The sequence below is a fragment of the Equus asinus genome, chromosome 5 (assembly GCF_041296235.1).
Source record: "Equus asinus isolate D_3611 breed Donkey chromosome 5, EquAss-T2T_v2, whole genome shotgun sequence".
NCBI lineage: Eukaryota > Metazoa > Chordata > Mammalia > Perissodactyla > Equidae > Equus > Equus asinus.
In genome coordinates, this window is record NC_091794.1 from 105,014,797 (window position 1) to 105,036,688 (window position 21,892).

At 51.1% G+C, this 21,892-nt stretch overlaps 1 protein-coding gene across 2 annotated transcripts in view; it reads right to left on the reverse strand.

The window, feature by feature from the left end:
* The window catches only part of CLCN6 (chloride voltage-gated channel 6), a 30,720-nt gene that overhangs the window by 3,789 nt on the left and 5,039 nt on the right, over positions 1-21,892 (reverse strand). The window contains exons 3-22 of one of the 2 annotated variants that reach the window (XM_014849784.3): positions 20,754-20,819; positions 20,322-20,387; positions 17,750-17,816; positions 15,601-15,707; positions 14,854-14,980; positions 14,160-14,227; positions 12,913-12,971; positions 11,940-12,072; positions 11,244-11,357; positions 10,813-10,979; positions 10,120-10,246; positions 7,362-7,488; positions 6,927-7,080; positions 6,615-6,774; positions 6,420-6,526; positions 5,141-5,327; positions 4,121-4,278; positions 3,777-3,933; positions 1,976-2,083; positions 1,707-1,832 (exon numbers count right to left, since the gene is read on the reverse strand). In XM_014849784.3, coding sequence (XP_014705270.3) covers positions 1,707-1,832; positions 1,976-2,083; positions 3,777-3,933; positions 4,121-4,278; positions 5,141-5,327; positions 6,420-6,526; positions 6,615-6,774; positions 6,927-7,080; positions 7,362-7,488; positions 10,120-10,246; positions 10,813-10,979; positions 11,244-11,357; positions 11,940-12,072; positions 12,913-12,971; positions 14,160-14,227; positions 14,854-14,980; positions 15,601-15,707; positions 17,750-17,816; positions 20,322-20,387; positions 20,754-20,819 — 2,385 coding nt within the window. Of the gene's footprint in view, positions 1-1,706; positions 1,833-1,975; positions 2,084-3,776; positions 3,934-4,120; positions 4,279-5,140; positions 5,328-6,419; positions 6,527-6,614; positions 6,775-6,926; positions 7,081-7,361; positions 7,489-10,119; positions 10,247-10,812; positions 10,980-11,243; positions 11,358-11,939; positions 12,073-12,912; positions 12,972-14,159; positions 14,228-14,853; positions 14,981-15,600; positions 15,708-17,749; positions 17,817-20,321; positions 20,388-20,753; positions 20,820-21,892 lie in introns of those variants that run through there. The other variant, XR_011503721.1, reaches the window with a different exon arrangement.

Below are 21,892 nucleotides of genomic sequence, written 5' to 3' on the forward strand. Positions count from 1 at the left end.
ACGCCCATGCAACAAAGCCACCACCAAAATGCCTGAGCGACAGGGTTCTGGGAGCTTCCAGGCTGTGGACCACGTAGAGGTGCCAGGAGGGTGGTGAGCCTGGAGGGGGTATGCAAGCTCGGCGCCCTTTCCCCATACCCTGCCCTCTGCATCCCCTCCATCTGGCCATTCCTGAGTTACATCCTTTGACAACAACCCAGTAATCCACTAAGTAAACTGTTTTCCTGAGTTCTGCGAGCAGGAGGCTGTGGGAACCTCTGATTTATAGCCAGCTGGTCGGAAGCTCAAGTGACAACCTGGACTTGCAACTGGCATCAGCGGGGGTGGGTGGGTGGGTGGGTGGGTGGGTGGGTGTGTGTGTGTGTGTGCGTGCGTGCGCAATCTCGTGGGACTGAGCTCTTAACCTGTGAGACCTGGCACTATCTCCAGGCAGATCGTGTCAGAATTGAGTTAAACTGGACCCAGCTGGTGTCCAGAGAACCTGAGAACGGCTGGGGGTGGGGAGAACCCCCACACATCCGGTGAGGAAGTAGGGTGGGCGAGTGTGGAGAAACGGTTGTTTTTCCTAAAAGGTCATTTTTCACAATCACGGCAGTGGCTCACCTTTGTCACTGACGTGGGTACCCCACACTGCAAACTAAGGGAGAACTGTCAGTGCAGCCGTGTTTCAAGGAACACAGACTGACGCACGGCAGCCAAGTCGTGTGGGAACCAGCTGTGCTCCGCGGCGTCCTGCTGCAGGACGTGTCCTTCAGAGAGGGCTCGCGTCCCGGAGGGCAGCCCGGCACCACACAGCAGAGGCCTCACAGGCGTGCCCACCACAGGGAAATTCAACTGGACCTTCCACAATAGCAGACACACCACAGGATGCTATCGAGCCACTAAAACCTTATAATCGAATGTTTCCCACCATGGGAAGTCATTGCCTATAGATTAAGTGAGAAATTAAGTACTGAGCAGTATAAATAGTGATAACATTTTCAGTAAAACTTGATATATAAAATCTCCATTTCTAGATCTGGAGAAACAAGACTGAAAGGACATACCTTGAAAAGTTAACGTGGCTACTACCTCTGTAGAGATAAGGGCTTGGTTTTTCTTTTTGTTTGTTTTTGCTTATCTGTATTTTCTTATTTTTCTACAATCAAATAATATTTGTGTAATAAGAAAAAATGAAGTTCTAAGAAGAAGAAAAAATGGAAAAGTCTACAGCAATAATTACTAGGTATTGTATCTTTTAAAACTCTCCAAGCATTTTCCTTGAAATTCTCTCCTTTAATGTTAGAAATCCCGTAACAGGCGGGGACAAAGGAACACAGAGCAGGCTCCCTCGCCCCAGGGAGGGACCGGTTTCAGGACAGAGCGCCCGCGGGAGCCCGCCCAGCCGCAGGCGGGAGGCCACTGCAAGCCTGGAGCCCTCTGCTGGCCCCACGGGAGACAGCAGCAGAATGGCAGGAGGCAAAGGGAAAAGGTTTTCCAGGGCACACCAGCCCCACCCGCCCACCCTCTGCCCTCACTGCCGGTTGGGAGAGCAGCAGAGCAGCTTTCAGTCTGAGAACCCTCCCTGCGAGACTCTGAGGCCCCCTCTGGGCTGAGAAGCCATGACTCACAAACGGCGTTGTGGTTAGAGGATCCCTTCCAGACGGGGTGGATGGACAGCGGAGGCAGGCGCAGCTGCAGGCCCTCCTCCCCGACCTCAGACTCACCTCTCCCACCGCGTTGACCACAGGCAGGTGCCGCAGGCCCATCGTTCTGAACAGGTTAAACACCTGGGAGACGTGGGTGTTCGGTGAAACGGTGAAGGGCGAAGGGTTCATATATGGCGTGACATCCTGCAGAGAAGGGACAAGTTACCAGTGGACAGTTTCGCCCTAACCAGGATGAGACGCAAACGGGAGATGAGCAGCAGTCCACGCAGGGCGGACCGTTGGCCTCCTTTCCTGGGGCCCCGTCCCAAAAAGATAGCCCTTCTCACCACAATCATCCGCGGGTTCAGCAGCGTCAGGTCCAGGTCGTGGATGTCAGGGTACCGCGGGTAATCCTCGGCCATCTCGGCGTAGGAGAGGCGTGGCTGACTGGCACTCTGCAATCCCAACCAAGAACTGTCCTTGCACCGAGCTCGGCAACTGGCAGGTCACATCAGGGCCCCCTCTCCCTTGTGTCTACCCGCCCAGACACGGCCCCACCAAGAGTGAGGCGGCGCACAGCGGGGGCCAGAACAACTGCTTTGGAGGGAGACATCGTGATCCCAAGTGAGTTCTCGGCCAGTTCCCAGCTGGGTCACCCTGGGCAAGTCTAAGCTCTCTGAACTTCCCTTTCTTCATCTGTGAAATGGAAATGGGTCATTCTGCAGTTTAAATGAGAAACGTGCTCGCTAACAGTAGCCATGTGGGTGGACTGTGTCCCTTGAAAAGACAGCAATCCTAACCCCTCATACCTGCGAAGGGGACCTTATTGGAAATAGGGTCTTTGCAAGTGTAACCAAGTTGAGATAAGGTCCTGTTAGGTCAGGGTGGGCTCTAAATCCCATGACCGGTGTCCTTATCAAAGGAGGGGAGGACACACAGGGAGCAGGTCTGTGACGAGACGAGGGGGCAGATTGGAGCGATGTGTCTCCAGTCAGGACGCCAGAACTGCTGGCGACCACCACAAACTTGGACCCTCCCCGGAGCCTCCAGAGAGAGACGGCCCTGCCGACACCTGGACTTTGTCCTCTGGCCTCGAGAACGGCAGAAGAATAATTTCTGTTGTCTGAAGCCACCAGCTGCGGCGAGTGGACACAGCGGCCACAGACACTCACGTGGGGGCTTGGCTCCTCTTCCTCCCCTCGGAGTCCCCTGGATTTTCCCTCTGCTCTCACTGCTGCTGACGCTCACTGGGCACCTGGGCCACCACCAGCTCTCAGGCCGGGCACAGCGGCCGCAGGTGCTGGTCCTGCTCCACCCCGATCCTTCTCCCCTCAACTCCTCTCTGCACACAGTTTTCCCTGCCCACCACCTGCCAAGCAGCACCGACTCCCAGCGCCTCACCAGGCAGCCCCCGCTGCTCTCCAGCCTTCTAGCACGGCCCTCTGCAACCAGGCCCACTTCACTCCTCCAACTCCATCTCCACTCCAGCCAGGCTGGTCCTCCCCACAGGCCACACCCCCAATCACCAGCCACCCAACCCGTGGCCCTGTTGTCCACCCCCCATGTTAGCTGCTCTTCTGCAGGCCACTCGGATGAAGAGTGACCTCAGGCTGGCCTCCCATGGGCAAGACCTAACCAGGAGAGTCAGTCTGGAAGCCAGGTCTCTGGGCAACTTTCTCAGGCTCCATCTAAAGCGATGAGGAGTGTGAGGGTGGGTGGGTCCCAGGTCGCCATAGGGACTGCTTTGAACAACACGCCCCACCCACCCTGGTTCATCTCTACAAAAATCAAATGAAAGACAAAAAGAAAACTACAGGGGAATTAATAGGAAGAATGGTATTTCTTTTGATAACACACGCAAGAAAGCTCATTCAGACGAGAAATTAAAGCGTAGAAACTGTATTTAAAGCTGCCAGGCCAGGACACTTGTGCAGAGACTAAGTGGAGAGAGACCGAGGGAGAGACACCCCTGCTCTGCGTCACCAGGACAGACGCCGACGGCGGCAGAGAGAACCCGGGGCTGCACATGCCACTCGACGAAGCCGGTGGGCAGGACTCACCAAGTGCGACCTCCCGCTCTCTGAAGCACAGGGCACGTGTTCCTACCCCCGTGCCCCCCAGACGCCCGGCACGGGAAGAGAGGCTTACCGACTGACTTTCAGAATAACAAACTCCTCGGACGAGCAGCGTGACCAGCTGCGACCGAAGGATGAGGCCGTGGAAGGTCAGAGGGCGGAAGCGCTCCTCCATGGTCCAGTCTTCACTTGGGGACTGGTCAGGGTATAGGTTGGGGTAGGGAGTGTATCTGTTACACAAAAACCAGACGCTGCCTAGTACACCCTCAGCAGGACGGCTTCTCGTCCGCGTCCCCGACCCACTCCCCAAATTCCCGAGACACTCAGGAGCTGCCTACAGCATCGAGCAAAGGGCTGACCCACCCCGAACCCTGCAGGCAGCTGGCACCTGCGCGGTGGGAGGAGCCATGCTCTCACCTCCGCTCGAGCATCTGCTGCAGGAGGTCCTCCTTCTCGGCCGGGTCCTCGGAGGTGACGTGCTCATCGCACATGTTCCGCAGTTCGCTCGACGGGTAGGACTTCATGGACTGGCTCCGTCTGCGCTGCTCGCCGGCTCGGGTGAGGATGCTGGACTTCTGTGGATGGGGAGGGGGCGACGATGACAGAGGCCTCTACCAGGGAGGCCATGGATGGCCTCACGCGGGCACACCCACACAGCAGCTACTTAGCGTAAAGATGTGACGGTGAGGGTCAAAAGCCGCACATGCCGACAGAGGAACGGCAAAATCTTCGCAGTGGCTCGGGGCTTGTGATTCAGAGACCCTGCAGACCCTGCAGGCTTTGCTGGCCCAACGCCCCTACCCCTTTGATTGGGCACCAGCATCCCAATCCTCCAGTGGGGAACAACACCTCCCCTATGTCACGTCTCGGTGGGACTATCAGTCTACGTGCCCCCAGCCCCTAAAGCCAAGGGGTGGGCACATGACTCGAGCGAGACAATGGGACTCTCTCTGTCTGGATTTCAAATCAGGAGCAACCCAAGGACCGAGTGTGGCCAGAGCCAAGGCCTCCTGGTACCCTAAGGAGCGCCCGTCAGCCGCCTGCATGCCCAGAGCGCACCGTTTCTGGTTCCTCAGCTTTCCTGCCAGTCCTGCGGCTTCCGACTGACTTCTTTTTCCTTCTTAAGTAGGCCAAAGTCCATTTCTGTCATTGGCAACTCTAGAACCCTCCCTGATACAACTTGCACACTGTAAATAACGAATTCCGAAACCGCTGATTTTAAAAAATCTGTCCACGGGCTTACAGGGTGAGAATGGCACACATCTCGATGGTCTCACCAAGTCCACACTCGCTATCACATATCACATATGAAGAGTGCTGGTTTCCCTAAGAGCCAGCTGGGCCACCCCATTCACAGGGCCTGCCGGCACCAGACCACTGTGCACCTCAAGGACCACTTGGCTCTCGCTTGCCTTTCCTCTTGACTACTCCCTTTACCTTGAATTTGATGTTGTTGCTGATGAGCTGGTTGCCCTTCATGAACTCCTTCTCATTGCCCCGGTTCTCCGTGACCACCGGGAAGGCGTGGTGGACCGTGGTGCGCAGGATGCTGACCAGAGACTGGATGCGGGTGTGCGGGTAGACGTAGGTCAGGTTGGGCTCCATGACGTCGCTGGCTCTCAGCCTGGCGGAGGGAGGGGAGCCGTCCAGCCTCATGACGCAGCCCCCAGTATCCCGGAGCAAGCCGGGACGGGGCTGCACAGGGTCTCCCGCACTGCCTGGACCACGCAGGGCCCCTCTTCCGAACTGTCTCCAGAAGCTCCTCAAACACATACGGTCCTTTGTACTTCCACCCCTTTGCACAGGCCCCTCCCCACGCCTGGAACACACTTCCCTGCTTTGTCAAACTGACAGGCCTTTACTCATCCCTTGGCTCAATACAAAATCTTCCCTCACCACAAACCCCATCCGCTTGCCCAGGGGATGGGCCACCCCCTCCTCAGCACTCCATGGCACATCCCACGTGTCACCATGGAATAGCTAATTGTATCACGAGAAGTAAAAAAAGTGTTGGGTGCCCCTTTAGACCAGGGATGGCAACTGTAACCCACAGGTCAAACCCGGCCACGCTCACTCGTTTACGTCCTGTCTATGGCGGCTTCTGCATGACAATAGCAGAGCTGAAGAGTTGGGACAGAGACCACATGGCCTGCAAAACTGGAAATACTTACTCTCTGCCCCTTGGCAGAAGTTTGCTGACCCCACACTGGACTCTAAGGGCCTTGCCTGATACAGGCACAGAGGCCCAGACTGCCTGTGGGCTGACGGACAATGGGGTGCTCATGCCCGGGAGAATCACTGCTTACGGAACGATGCACGTTAGGCTCACACCAGGCAGCCAGTTCTCACTCAGGGCCGAGCAGACCATTAGTTTAAACATTCAACCACAGCAGACTCTGTCCAGAGACCTCACTTCATATCTCATCTGAATGCCACAGCAGCCAAACAAAACCAGGAGGCGGCCCTGCCCCCTCGGCTGCCATCCTGTCCCCCTGCCAACTCCCTGCCCCAACTCCCAGCCACAGCTGCTCAATGTTCCCAAACATGCTCGGAAATGAACATGCTTGCTGTTGGAAGAACCTTCTTACTGTTACTGAGCGGTCTGCCTCCTTCCAACCCAAGAATCTCTACCGCTTCCTACTCTAATGCAAACATTCCTCGGGCCCCTGAGTTTATAAATCCTGAAACTAAGACATGAAGAGAAATCGCGCCTCACTTGTCCATCTCCACCTCTGTCTCCCACTCCAGGAGCGGCACTCCTCGCAGGCCCACGTGGATATCATAAATGCCCTTACTGAAAAAGTCCCCTGTCCATTTGGCCACCTGAAACACAAAACAAAGACTTGAAAAGAGGCTGTTGTGGTGAGAACGTGGCCCTGAACCCAGAAGAGGCCTAGAGGGGACTGCTTACCATCAGGGTGATCATAATGGGAAGCCCATAAGTGATCTCGTTGGTTGACTCAATCAGGATGACGGTGAGACTGATGGTCATACGGACGACGCCACCCAAGAAAGCCGCGGCACCAATCAGGGCGAAGGTCCCCGAGTAGATGTGGCCCAATCCAATGTAGCTGGTGGAGAAAGAAACCGAGAACATGGCTTAGAACCATACTGAGAGGGATGGGGTAGGAGTTATGGTTCACACACTTCTGCATTACGAACACGTGTGAACACTCAGCACACACACGTGCATGTGACGCCTGTGCACACACACACACTGTACCTTTTGAGGACATTGGCAACCAAACGTCCAAAAGCAGCTCCACACAGAAGGGAAGGCACAAAAAGGCCACTTGGAACAGAAATGCCATAAGTCCAACATGCCAGCAAGAAATAGAGGACGAAGAATAAGGCCAAAGTGATGGGGCTGAAAGTACCTGCAAGGCAAGAGGCAACCTGAGCCCCACTACTCCTATTGGAGGCCCGCCGAGGCCCAGCAGACCGCCTCGGTTCCTGCAAGGTCCTTCCGTACCCCAACACTGGAGGAGAAACTCTAATCTTGTCTGGGTTGCTATTACAAAGGAAAAGTCCTGTTCTTGCTCATAATTAAGGGCAAGCCTGGCTGGGTCTGAGGGCCAAGAGAAGGGGCGGAGGAATAATCATTTGTTCCCTGGAAACAAACCAAATCACCCAGGAATGGGTTGGTGCAGATACTCACCATCCTGGTGGAAAAGCTGAAGGATGGCAGACTCCTGGGGATTGAAGAAGAGTGTGGCCATGTCATTGTAGGTCTCATTGGGACAAAAAAAGGTCTTGATACTTGAATTCACGTCTTCTGATGTGGCCTAAGACGCAGGGATCAAAAAGTCAGTACACCTGACCAAGGTACTTGAGGCTTCAAGCGGGCTGTCTCCAGCTAGGCTGAAGAAGTCTGGCTTGCGAGCTTGACCATTCACTGAACAGGAGCAAATAACAGATCTACACCCAAGAGGAGTCAACTGTGCTGTTGTGTTCCTTGCATTTTGAGAATGACAGAGGCAGGACGACGGCCCCTGCTCACCCACACTCATAATGAAAATGTAACTACAACTGTGATTCACCACGGACTTGGCTCTGCCTCCTCTCCCAGCGCTCATTCTGTAAGCGATGCTGCTGGAAGCCTGGCCTGAGAGCCCCATGGACCGTGGGAGGACGAGGCAGGTGACAGACCCGGGGCCGGGAGCCGACAGGTGTTTGCGGAGGAGAGTCCAGGGTCCCGCTAGACCTAATGCCTTAGCTTTGGTTCCAAATAGAAGATGCCTCTGCCCTCAATCTGCTGAAGAAAAGGCACTTCCGCGTGAGCCCGAGGCAGACACAGTGCCCTGGCTGCCTCCCCTGAGCCCCGCCTGGCCGAACAAACCCAAACGGGAAAAGATGAGATTATTTTTCCACACTTCAGACCTCCCATTCTCTCTACCGTTTTGGGGGGGGAGATGAGATCCTGGTAGTGCAGGACTCACGAGAGGCCAAGGGCTTTGGAGCAGGACAGTTCCGGTTTCCCGGTTGATGGGCCAATAGTACAGGGGGTGACTTCACACCTATCACCGGGCACACGATACAGTGTTATTACGAAGTTCACTAAGGCTATGGATTTGTCCTGGATTCAGCCCTATCGACGATGCCGCAGACACCCTTGTGTGGACCCTGTAACAATACCAGGTGATGGGTTTGTATAATCCTGCCCTGTGAACCTGCCTGCCCGTGCAGCTGGATGAAGGCTGCCGGAGGAAACAGGACAGCGCCCCCAACTGGCAGAACCCGGCAGAGAGGAGCTGGCACAGGAGTAACATGTGCAGAACAATTAATGGTGGACAAGCCGAGACAACAGCGTAACAGTCAACATGCAATGTTTCCCACAAAATGTCTGGAGGAACACCCATCCCGAGGGCTCCCTGGAAGGCGCCCTGCAGTCAAACGCATTGAGAGGTATCATAGCACATACAGGAAATCAGAGCGTCGGCTAAAAGCGGAGCACAGGCTCCATAATCAGAGTTGACTGCCACTCTCTAGGTACCTTGGGAAACGTATCCCATTCTGTGAGGCTTCAGTTTCCTCATCTATAAAATGGGAACGACACCCCCTCATGCCACATATCACTAGCTGAGTGATCTGGGTCAGGACCTCATTCTCCCTCAGTTTTCTCATCTGCAAAATGGGGATAATAACAGCAGCTGACATGACAGTGGTAAGAATTGAGGCGATTATGTATGTAAAGTGCTTAGTGGAATGTCTGGCACACAATAAACATTCCAAACACTCATAACGATTAGCGGAATTTCAAAGGCCCTGGGAAGTCCTGTATTAAAGAAATATATTCAATTCTGGCTAAGCCATTTGACCACAGAATCCTCTCCATCTGTTTGTGAATCATATATATCACTGTTCCTAAAACACATTTTGGAAAATACTCGTCTGGCAGTAAAGTGGCCTTGGGAATCACCAGTGACAGGGGTCAGCAAATGTCTTCTGTAAAGAGCCAGAGTAAACACTACAGACTTTGCAGGCTCTGTTGCATATTTCTTCTTCATTTTTTTCCAACTCTTTAAAAATGTAGAAGTCACTCTTAGCTTGGGGGCCACACAAACTCAGGCAATCGCCAAGGGCCACAGTTTGCCGACTCCTGATCTAAAATGTTCTAGCTGTTCTGGACTGCTCCTGGGGACACTGAAGAGGCGGCCACCCAAGATGAAGGCCCCCAAGGGGCACTGAGGGATTCCAGTGGCTGCGCAGGGGCAACAGCAAGACAAGGCACCTAGAGAACAATCCCCAGGCTCACCCAGAGTCCAGAACCACACACCCGGACGCCCACAGCCTACAGCTCAGACCCTCTGCACTGGACCAAAAACACCGGGTAAAGTCGCTGCCAACGCCTACCTCACTGACCCTCCTCTTTCAGAGAAAGGTTCTGGAAAAGACCACATACTCCTAAGAAGGAAAAAGGAGAAATGCAAGAAGGACACGTGCCAGGAAATGACCTACACCCAGTAAGAACCACAGACGCCGAGAAGAGGCAGGACTGCCGCTCGCCCGAGGCAGACATTCCCTCCTCCCGCCTACAGGGGACTCCCGCAGCACCGGGTGAGGCTGGGGGCTCCTTTCAGGCGTGGAGAGGCGGAAGAGCAAACTGGGGCTTGGAGAAGAGGCGGATGGTCTGCTTCCTGAGCTTCTGATTCCAGTCAATTTTGCTCAACAGAGAGAGAGAGAGAGAAGAGCTCGCCTTTGTGACGGCCAGGACTGTGCGCACACTGAAAACGGCAGAGGGCACACATCCTCTTGGGTGAAAAGGCGACTACACCCTCCTCTGTCTCTCAGCAAGCTGACACAGGTGTGGAACAAGGAACCCGACACGTGCATTAGCTCCAAACAGAGGCAAGCCATACATTTCTGGACTCTTCTCTGTGGGCGTAGGGCAAAGGCAGCAGGCGCACTGGGGTTACCTGGAGCTGGGACGAGTCGTTACCGATTTGACTCGAAGAAGATATCTGTCGGCACTCTCCTAACACCATCGAGGCCACAAACACCACCACGGTGGTTACCAGAGACACCAGGAGGCTCTCTAAGACTCTAGGAGGCGAAGCACAGCTGTTACTATGTGACGAAAAGAAGCCTCGGTCTTAGGAACTCAAAAACACGATGCTGCCTACCCCCAACCCTCACGTCCCCAGAGAGCATGCACAGCAGCCCCTAGTCAGTCAGCACACGTGCAGAATCTGTCAGTGACTTGCTGCATTCCAGCAGATTGTACGTAAAAAGTGGGTAGCCAGTAACACGGGCGTGCGTCCACATCATCTCTCTCCGAGGAACAAAATGGCCTTCCATTTTAGGTCCCTGGGGTAAGAGAGTCTCGTTGACACTTTGGACTTGGTAACGTGTCCTAGTGGCAAGTCAAGAGAGGCTGGGAGTCAACCAGCAACTCTGATATAAATTAAGCTCAGACTCAGCCTTTTGGCCTGTCTGACAAATCGAGTAGATCTATGACCCCATCGACATTCTCGGTCTTAGATGAGAAATCCAAGCTGGTGTGGGAAGCAGGGTCTGTTCACGTAATCGCCTTCCTCGGGAGAGATGGCCTGGTCCACACGAAGCTCAGGGAGCCTCGGCAGGGTGGGGGGAGGCGACTGCACAGGTACCTGACGAGCTTAGGTTTCGGGTGCACGTTTCGCATACGGTACTTTGCAAGCCTCTTGTTCAGACAGTTGAATGTGGCTCCCAGGAGGCCCCCAATGACCCCCATCACGACGAAGAAACCCAAATCCATAGCTGTCCAGAGATGACATTTTTTATCAGAGTCAGAGCACTGAGAGAAGGGGCAGGGGAGGGAGAGAGAAAAATCATAGTGCCCATGAGAACAGGAAGAGACAGAAGCGGAGAAGACAGGAACAAGAGCAGAGGCAGTGCTGGAAGCCTGCCCGCACCGAGCAGGGGCATGCGCAGGAGACTCGTGGGCACAGGGGCCCCCGGAAGCCATACCTACCCGTCCGATCCCTTCTCTCTGGTACTTCACTTAAGAGCGATTTTCGTGGCTCAAGAAAGAAATTCTGGGGGAAAGGACAAAACATACCTTAAACTCGCCGAAGTTCAGCAATCCAGGGAGCTGGAAGGAACCCCAACTTCCAAACTGAATCCCAGAACGAAAGAAGTTGAGGGTGAAGGTGGCAGACATGGAACAAAAGAGCTGGGGGAGAGGTGACAAAAACAAGAACATTCAACAAGGACAAGTCCTACTTTCTCTGACACATCCTCGTGAATCCTACTGCTCTAGACAGAAACCTGCAAACCCTCGGTCTGGAGACAGGATCTGGTAGCCACTGCAGTAAATACCCCTCAGGTGTGAAGAACTGTCAATCAGGCCATAAGAAGTTTTCACCCACAGCCTACTGTGGGAGCGTATTCATTCAGAGCCCATTACGGACCATCCTGTGCCAAAGGGGAACAGTAAGCCCAGGAGGAACAGCACGCTGTGCTGAGGAAGAGACCGGGCTCAGCTCTGATGACCACAGCCAGTTTCCTGTTTTCACGTCAGCTGGTTCAAGAGAGGATGACGGCAGTTTGATTTGGGGACGAGGAGGGCATTAATATGAAAAGTATACAAAAGCCCATAGTTTGGAGTTTATGGGTGTCTAGAGAAAAGGAATTTCCAGTGAAGTCAACCCTCCCCGTCTCATCAAACAAGTAAATGCAGTGGGGGAGACGTGTCCAATTTAAACTCTGGGGGTGTGGTTACGCTTAGGCGGAGGTTTTCATGAAAGGTCCTCACCACTTTCCACGTGAGTCCTTGGTTCCAGAAGGACGAGCCCTCCTCCAGACTGAACAGGGTGCCCCCAATGGGAGCCCCGAAAGCTGCGGCGACTCCGGCAGCCGCCCCGGCTGATACAAAATCCCGCTTGTCTCTGAGGCGAGGAGAGAGAGACGGTTTACCCAAGGCTGTGAGGCAGTTTTCCACTTCCTTATCCACCAACATGCCACCTCACAACCCACGAAGTCAGGGCTTATGAAGGGCCAGTCTCTGGGGAGGCCCAGTCGGCAGCAAACACAGTTCCCCTAAGAGCCAACCGCTCTCCCCAGTCGGATTTCCTCCAGGTGGACAGTTCCCTGACGTCAGCCTACTCTGAACACAGAACCTCAGCCCTGGCTCAGGAGGATGGGACATTTCTGGTAGTTACTACTGAGCCACATTCTCACCAGATCTTCCTTCCAGAAAGCCACAGCATCAGAGAAAACGTCAAAAGGCTAGTGACATGCGGAGGTGTAGGTAACAATGACTTGCAGAAATACCAAGACGAGAAGGTGGACCAGCACTCTGACCCTGGGCCCCTTGCAAGGGTGCGGGACAGTCAGCCACACAAATCCCACGTGGTGAAAAGTACTCAGAAGAGCACCTTCCAACCCAAAAAGGCGGATGACCGAGCAAATCGCTTTGGAATACAAAATACATTCTTGATAATATGCCTGTGGCCTTTCTTGGTCGTGTTTTTAATCTTGGACTGTCTTCTTCATTGCCTGAGATGCTTCTAGGCCTTATGTCATGGGAAAACAGAAGTCATGATGACAGCTTGGCCCCTGGGCTTCTTATTTTCAGAAGAACAATTCAAAGCCCACCACCTTTCCGACAGTTGGGTTTCGCGTGCAGCCTGCCTAGCACAGGACACTAAGAGCAAGTATCGGGTCTGAGTGGCAATAAAGGAACACTTTGTTTTTTGGAAAAAACCCAATTCCTAACATTTCCATACCTGTCACTTCGGAAATAGGGGAAGTTAAACTGGATCTTCCGTAAGGAGATGCTCTGAAACTGGAACAAGAGAAAACAAAGTCCGAGTGTGGTCCATAGGGACGAAATGCGCAGGGATCCACAGCCCCGGAGGAGTCCCTGGGCTGGAGCGCACCTGGGCAGGTGTGCTGCGGAAGGAAGAGTCCAGAATAACAACCTGGGAAAAAAGAAGTCACTTTCGGGAGGAACTTCTTTTCCTGCTCCGAAATTACTAGGAGCTTCAGAATTTGCATTTTGTACAGAGTCAAGTCAGAAAGCAAAAGGGGAAATAGCTGAGCGAGGGGTTGGAGGAACTGAAAGCTGTGAAGACAGTCAGCTCTGCTCAGGGGGTGGCAGTAAGGAAGGGCCTGGAGCATCACCTTCCAATCTGTCCAACAAACTCTCATGCTGCTGCCCAGTCCTTGCGTGGCCTCCCTCACCTCTCAGGTGACTTCTGTGAGGCCTGGTGCTTGACGTGAAGATGACGCGGTAGTGAGAGAGAGGTCAAAAATGGGCTCTGGACGAGAGAGTCTTCTCTCCTTTGCATCCACAGCTCCCTCACGGTAACTCCCTCCCCTCCGAACACGAGAGGGAACCACCTACAAGTGATGCCTCACAAGGAATGGAGAGTCGTCCAGCTTGCAGCCTGGGAGTCTGGGATAGCCCATAAGGACGGGAGCTGCGGAGCCCGGAGCTAGCTCCTTCACCTCTCGAAACCTCAGTTTCCTCGCCTGAGAATGAGGATGGTGAGGACTGCTAAACCCGTGGGGTGCCTTTAAAGAAAGAAGCCGGAACAGAGTCTGGCCCAGACAGCTCTTAATGAAAGGAGCTGTTATTCCTGTGCTGCTTCAAATGGAATCCGCGCACACCTGTGCGGGAAACCGCCTCAGCCAAGGCTTCCGGCCTCTCGGGACCTGGCAGCACTGAGCTGCTCCCCCAAGCCTCCGCACGTGTGGGTGCTCGGCAATGGCTGGGGGAGCCTCAGGTGACTTTCATTTGAACAGACTTTCTCTACAGCCCATTTCTGCTCCTGGGACTCTGCGGGGCCTCGGTGAAACCAGTAATCCGCTCTCCTGGGAGACAGACCACATAGTTTTCAAACCAAACTGACTTCAGATTCCAAAGCCACGTAAGGGTGCTCCCAAGGGAGTTTTTCCAAATTCAACCACGGCCATCCCTGCGAGCAGGCCCACTCTGAGGGCGGCACCCACCCCGCCCATCACCCCTTACCTGAGGGAGGCCAGCTCCCACCACGGCTCCACTGTGGATCATGGGGCCTTCCTTCCCCACAAAGAGCCCTGGGAACGGGTGGAAAAGGGGGAGACTGTCAGCACAGAACGGTCTGTGGTCAGGAGATCTGCACAGATCTTTCCCTTGACAACTATAAACCAGGGGTTGTCATACGACCTTATAAGAGAAAGAGTGAGTCCAATTCCCATCAAATTAAGAGAAAACACTCTTTAATCTCTCAATCAGGGGTCAGCAAACTAGAGCTCCCTGCCTGTCTTTGTTCCACCGGAGAGCTAACAGCTTTTACATTCTCACACAGATACACTTTTAAATGGTTACCTAAGTTTAAGTACCTACATAATATCCTCCATTTTGCCTCTTGGTGCACAAAGCCTAACATATTTACTATCTGGCCGTTTACACAAAAAGTTTGCGACTTTGCTAAAAACCAACTCCACAACCCAACTAGATGGTCGTTCTATTGCAAAAGGAAACAGTGTGTTTGTCAGATATATCTGAATGGTAACTTACTAACAGTGTCTGCACCTAAAAAAGAACCCATCAACAGAAAGTGCAGAGATCTGTTTGAGGGTGAGCCCTTCAAATAGAATCTGCCTAACTTACATACATAATACTTCCTGCCCCCTTGCCCCTTGACTATTTGAAGGCTAGAAGTCAGAAAGACCCTCCTTACCTCCAGCCACACTGAACAGCACCCCAAAGACTTTGCAGAGCAGGGTCCGGAGACGGACGATCCCGGGCACCTTCACCCCATTCAGGTAGCATTTGATCTCGGGGATCCCAGAGCCTGCTGCCACTGGCTGACGGGGGAGAGCGGGCGGGCCATAAACTCAAAATCCATCGGTTCTATGGCTTATCCTCAACAACCTCGCTCAAGGAGGCAAACCGACCTCCTTCATTAGCAGCAGCAGCTGGTGGGCCCATTAAAGCAGAGGCCGGGCCCCACGCTGGGTTTCTGACTCAGTAGGGGGGCCGGGTGGGGGGACCCGGAAGAGTTGCATCTCCGGTAAGTTCCCGGTGACTCAGCATCACCTGGAGGGCCTCTCAACAATCACTTCCGGAGGTCCTGATCTCATTGGTCTGAGCTGAGTATCAGTCATTTTTAAAGTTACTTTAAAGTATTAAAGTTTAAAGGATTTTAGAGTTACTTAAAGTCATTTGTAAAGTTCCCCAGGTGATTCTAATGTGCCGCCAAGGTTGAGAACCACCTTCCTAATCTGGATTTTCCCTCCTCAATCTCACCGGAGGCCGAAATCTGAACTTTCAGAAACACCTCTAAGAGAGCAAGAGGCCACTTTCTGCAGGAATCTATGTTCTAAGTCTAACTCAGTTTCCCGACATTCCAGAAATGGAGATGGAGAAAATGAGGGCAGGAACGCAAAACCTCGCAAACAAAAAGGCAACGCCCACACCGCCTCACCTCGATGAGGACCAGAAGGCTCGCGAAGAAGACAAAGGTCAAGTTGAAACCCAAAAGTTCAAGGAGTGACAGGGCGAGGCAGCCTTTCTGGCTGCACTCCTCCACCGCTGCAGACACAGGGTTAAGGGAACCCGCTCGCCAGCTGGGGAGGTCCTGCAGCCACGTGAGATGGTGCAGCTTCTCCTAAACGTGGACCTTACCGCGCATCTTCCTGTTCTCTATACATAATTTTTTTAAAAATTGCCTGAGGGGCCAGCCCAGGGGCACAGCGGTTAAGCGCACACGTTCTGCTTCGGTGGCCCGGGTTCCCCGCTTCGGCTCCTGGCTGCGGACATGGCACCACTTGACAAGCCATGCTGTGGCAGGCGTCCCACATATAAAGTAGAGGAAGATGGGCGTGGATGTGAGCTCAGGGCCAGCCTTCCTCAGCAAAAAGAGGAGGACTGGCGGCAGATGCTAGCTCAGGGCTAATCTTCCTCAAAAAAAAAAAAAAATTGCCTGCGATGTCTTCTACATTAGGAACCATTTTCAAATTATGAAATACTTCAAACATTACAGAAGGTAACCAACATCTGTCCCCCCATTTTTGTTAAAGTTTTGGCTTTAACAAAACTCAACATTATGCCATATCTGCTCCAGACATTTTTTAAAAATTGAAACACTAGATAACATTTTTTTCAAAACACCCTTTATATTGCCCCCTCTCTCTCCTGGGAGAAACCACTAATCTGAAATTACTGTGCATCCTTCCCTGAATATTTTCAAATGTATCCATATTGTTCTATGTTTCTAAAGTTAAAATAATGGTATTGTACTTTATGTATATTCTGCAACTTCCTTTTTTCGCTCCCTCAGTATTAACTTTTTGAGAATTACCCATGTTGACACGCCCAGCTCTTTGGCTCATTCATTTTCACTTCTGTGAAAATTCTACCACGTGAACACACTGCAAGTTCTCCCCCTCCCATTTGGTGTGATTTCAGCTGTTCGCAAGCACGGGGCTGCAGCGAACATCTCCGAAGGTTTCCAAGGTGCACACCCAGGGGAGGAGAGCGCGAGTCAGAGGAGGGGCGCCTTCCTCTGGATGGAGCTGTGCTCCCTGGTTAGCGGTGAGAGCAGCTTCTCCACGGGATTATTGATTGGCCATTTTCCTCTTCTGAGACTTGCCTCCTCACTTCCTTTGCTCCCTTTCCTACTGGGGTGTTTGGGCTTTTTCCTTATCGAGCTGCAGCTCCTCCTGGATTCTGGATACTAATGATCTGTCTCTTAAATGCATAGTGAACCACCTCTCTAAGGCTGTGGACTGTTTTCCACTTTGTTTACAGTGTCTCATTGTTGCTGTTTGGGGTTTTTTGTTTGTTTGTATAAACAGAATACTTTGATGTGGTCGAGTTTATTAATTTTTTCCCTTTCACTTCATGCCTTCTGGAGTTTTAGGAAATTATTCCCTACTCTTGACATGATACAATCTCTTAAAGTTTGGTTTTGCCTATTTACATCTTCACTCCATCTGGAATTAATTTATCATACAAACTAGGAATCTAGTTTTATATTTTTCCAGATGGAAACCAATGTCCCAACATCTCTTATTAAATAATCATCTCTTCCTCCCCGATTTATAACACTAACTCTGTCATTCACCATACTTCCACATCTGCACGGGCCAGTTTCTGCTTCCCTCTTATTCTCCGTTGGTCTAACTCGGTATTCCTACACCGACAGGACAGTTTCAATGACTGTATCTTCAATTATATAAGTCTTGACATCTAGTAGAGCAAGTCCTTCTGTTTGTTGTTCAAAACTGCCTTGACTACTTTTGGCCTTTTAGTCTTCCATACAAATTTAGGAAGAGAACTTTCAAGTTCCACAAAAAATTCTATTGGAATTTTGACTGGAACTACACAGAACTTATAGATTGGGGAGAATAGGCATCTTTATGATATTTGTGTCTTTACCAGCCATGAATGTGAGTCTCTATTTAATAAAGACTTCCTTTTGTGTCCTTCAGTGATAATTAAAAACCTTAAAGCCAAAAGGCTAATAAATAGGTCTTCAAAGATCACGTCTACCGTTAAACTCATTTCTAGGCCAGAAAGCAAAGTCAGTGACGGCTGACGTCCGGGAACACCAAGAACCGTGGAAAGGATACATGTCTGCACCACTCCAAACTTGAGCTGGGTGAAGAGGCGCACGAAGAAGTCCACGAAGAGACCCACCTGTGAAGAGCGAGTGAGCGTCACATGGCTCGTCCCCACCGTGTTACAGGCACATCCCTCCACAGCATCGACTGCCCCACTGCCGGTACTGGCTGGTCACTCGCACCCGTCTTACCAACAGGTAACGCGTGATGGTTAGTCACTCTGACTCTCCCTCCCGAAGGTCCCCCTCCAGCCTGGCCCCACCGCCCATCCAAAGAACGAAGGCATGCGGTACAGCTGAGTGAAGGAAAGTAAAACAAAGGGGGAAAAAGATGCAGAAAAAGGTGTGACACCAAGGAAGACCATCTGTGATCAGACAGGAACAATATGGAGCTGTGTGAGGAACCGCTCAGCGCTTTCCCAGGGCAGCTTCAAAGGAACTCAGACAATGTCTTCAGGGAGGCTCAGGCGGGTCAGCACACAGCTTAGGACAGCGCTTTGAAAGACAACATGCACTTAGGTGTGTAGGCTTCTGCATGCTTGTTATTAGCATTTTATACTTTATAAGTCACTATCTTGATTTATAACCATCTTACAGCCAATGATTACCCTGGTAAATAAGAGAAAACCACTCCTGTTCCATTATTCCACTCTCAGAAATCCTTGCTTGGGGCACAAAGGAGAACTGGAAAGACTTAAGATTTTGTGGATTCAGGATCAAAGGCTTCATGCCTTTAACTCTGGCCTCCCCTCAAGCCAATGCCCAGAGGCTTTTAGATGTTGAAGCAATTAAGTGGTGACAGATCAAAGGATAAGAGAACCAGGAGAAAGAAGAGCTAGCTGTTGTGTTATAAAAGCAGGAAGGTGCCAGGTAAGGTTGCGAGTATTGATAAATGGCAGTTCACAGGAGTTTGATAGAAAGGTAGCAGAAAGACTAACAACTAATGCCTATGCTTATTACAGGGAAATTTACAACCAGAAACATATTCAGTCACGTGCCACGTAACAACAGTTCAGTCAAGGACGGACCACATATATGACAGTGGTCCCATGAGATTAGGACCACAGAGCCTAGTTGTGCAGTGGGCTATACCATCTAGGTTTGTGTTAGTACACTTTATGATCTTTGCACAACAACGAAATCGCCTAATGACGCATTTCTCAGAACACATGCCTATCACTAAGTGACACACGGCTGTATAGCAAACAGATACTCTGAAATTTCAATAAAATGATTAAATCAACCCAGGTTCCCCCCTACAATGGTATCCATCAGAATGTTAATCAAAGAGGATTTAATAATATTAGTCTTAACCAGTAGGATGTTCCTTGAACTCTGAATTGACCACAGTAAAAATCTGACAAGTGCCATGAAAATAAAAATTGTGGTCGGCCTTTGTGGCTAGATCACATTAAATACTTGTTTACATTTTATAGGTACATCATGCAGAGTTAAGTGTGAGACTTGTGGTCAATTCTAGAGAAGAGCGCTAAACAGGCTGCTGCTTAGGAACATATATAACCCCTGGTATGGACTGAATGTTTGTGTCCCCCTAAAATTTGTATGTTGAAATTCTAACCCCCAAGGTGATGGTGTTAGGAGGCGGGGCCTTGGGGAGGTGATTCGGTCATGAGGGTAGAGCCCTCAAGAATAGGATTAGGGCTCTTATAAAAGAGGCCCCAGAGGCCCTCCTGCCCCCTTTCGCCATGTGAAGACACAGTGAAAAGGCAGTCATCTATGAACCAAGAAGCGGGCCCTTACCAGACACAAGTCTGTTGGCACCTTGATCTTGAACTTCCTGGCCTCCAGAACTGTGAGAAATAAATGTCTGTTGCTTAAGCCCCCCAGGCTATGGTATTTTTGTTACGGCAGCCCCAATGGACTGAGAGATCCCCCTCATCTAACAGCATATTGATGGAAAATCAGACATGACATGCATAATCTTGCCTCTCTGCTAACTTTTCCAGCTTCTCTTTTCCAGGTTTAACTGTGTAAGTCAGCAGTTATGGACCAGACCTTGTGCTCACGTTTCATCATCTTTTCTTGTCTGTGATTCATCTGTGAACGTGCTGACCCCTGTGCATTCAGGCATATTCTTCTACCCACGACTGCCGGCTTTACCTTCTAGACAGAATGAGCAATGCGCAGGGAAGAAGCCCAAGAGAGCACAATAAACCCACTGAGATCTACAGTGTCCTGTTTACTGGCACGCTGTGCTCACGGGCGATGTTCACAGCTCTGTTCCCATTCCTTTGCTTTCTCCCTACTGAGCGACCTCCAGATCCAGTACGTAGTCTCCCCACTACGTATCTGCCTGATGGGACCACACCGTATCATAAGACATAGGTCTTGACCAAGCCTTTGAGTGCCGTAAAGAGCACCACAGTTCACGGCTCACGTTCAATCTCATAAAGCAAAAGCAAGTGAAGTAGGAAAAACAGTGTCAGGATTCTTAAATTTTAAAAAGAAAAAAAGAAAAAGCAGTCTGTTATAATGACAAACAACTTATTTGCCAGGCTGGAGCTTGCCCTCTGACCCTCCCACCCCTTGGCCCGCCATCTCCCCATGCCCCGCCTACTCACCAGCCCAGTGCAGACTCCAATGCCAAACACCACCATCCACTTCACTGCCTCATACCTGCGGCCTTTCTGTTCACAAAGGAAAAGAATGAGTCAGTTTGGTACAGGGTTATGTTGGCAGCAGGGTAGGAACATATCCTGACCAACCAGTTTTAGGCTGAACTCCCCTCGGACAGCAAGCCTGCTGAAGATGATGGCTGGGACAGTAGGTGCTGTACAATGCAAGAATAATGACCTCTAAGGGGCCAGGCCACGTGCCCTGACACTGGGTACTCTGGCTGGCAGGGGGAAGGTCGAAGGGATAAATGTTGATATTTCATGAAAGGGGTTAAAAGGCCATGGGTTACAAGGATATGTACTAGAGTATTTAGAACAGAGAAAAATAAAAGCTGCCTTAAGACTTAGTCGGTCCCAAGAAATCAATAAGGGACTCACCTTATTATCCATGGTCTCCAAAACTTCCAGGTAAGGGTCATTGATACAACGATCATAATCCAAACTCTGAAAGAGAGACAGGTGAGTAAAAAACATCACAACCAGATAGGGAGATTTACTAAAACCTAGAAAGAGAGAAAACTCCCGGCTGCTGCTCCTCGAAGTGTGGCCGGGCAGAGTAGCAGCAGCTGCAGCACCCGAGAGGGACCTGGTGGAGACGCAGGCTCTCCAACCCGCAGGCCTGAGCACCAGCATCTGCGCTGTTTTGTTCGTACATCAACCTTTCGGCAGCACCGCTTTAGGCTCACACTTCATGCTTTGGGACAAGTTTTAAATTACATGTTTTTAAACATCCTGTTTCTGCAAAACATTAAAAGACCTTCGGCTATCCCCGGTAGGACCCAACTTACTCCATTAGATGAATAAAAGCTTCAATTAACCAGAACCAAACTAACTTAGAAAGTCAATTCATTCCAAGTATCTTCTGTGGTTAGCTTCTATGAAAAAGAGGGTGGTCACGAGACAAGCTCCTATGGAGACTGCTCGAAAACAACTTCCAGTTTATGTTAGGGAGAGGCACAGATTCAGCCCAGCTCCTAAAACTACATCCACGCCAGTGCTCCTTATACTATGCTTCACAGAACACAGCTATGCTGCAAACAATCTGCAGGTGTGCCAGAGACATTTCGAGAAACAATTCAAAGGAAATAATTTTATTTCTATGTCTGGTAAGAGAAGCAGCAGTCTGGCAACACAGGAAGGTGGTCTGCTGTGTGCTCTCTCCTGCCTACAGCCTGTTGCTACCTGCGTGTCAGCTCGTGGACAAGCGGGACACTGGCCCGGTGGCCAGACTCCCAGGCAAGAGTTAACAGTTAGCAAACACAAGTGCAAATGTGATAAGTGATTCCATCTATACCACTATCCAAAGTCCAAATGCTATTTTTACAAGGGTCCTGGAGTATCAACAGGTGACTGATTAAATCAATTATCTTACCTCCAAATATGGAAGACTATGTGGCATAAAAATAATTATGATAGATCTACACAGAAAAACGTGAAAAATGTGTGAAAATTATTAAGTCAAAAAAGTAAGATGCAAAAGAAATCAATAAATAAAGCCAGCTGCAGAATAAAATATA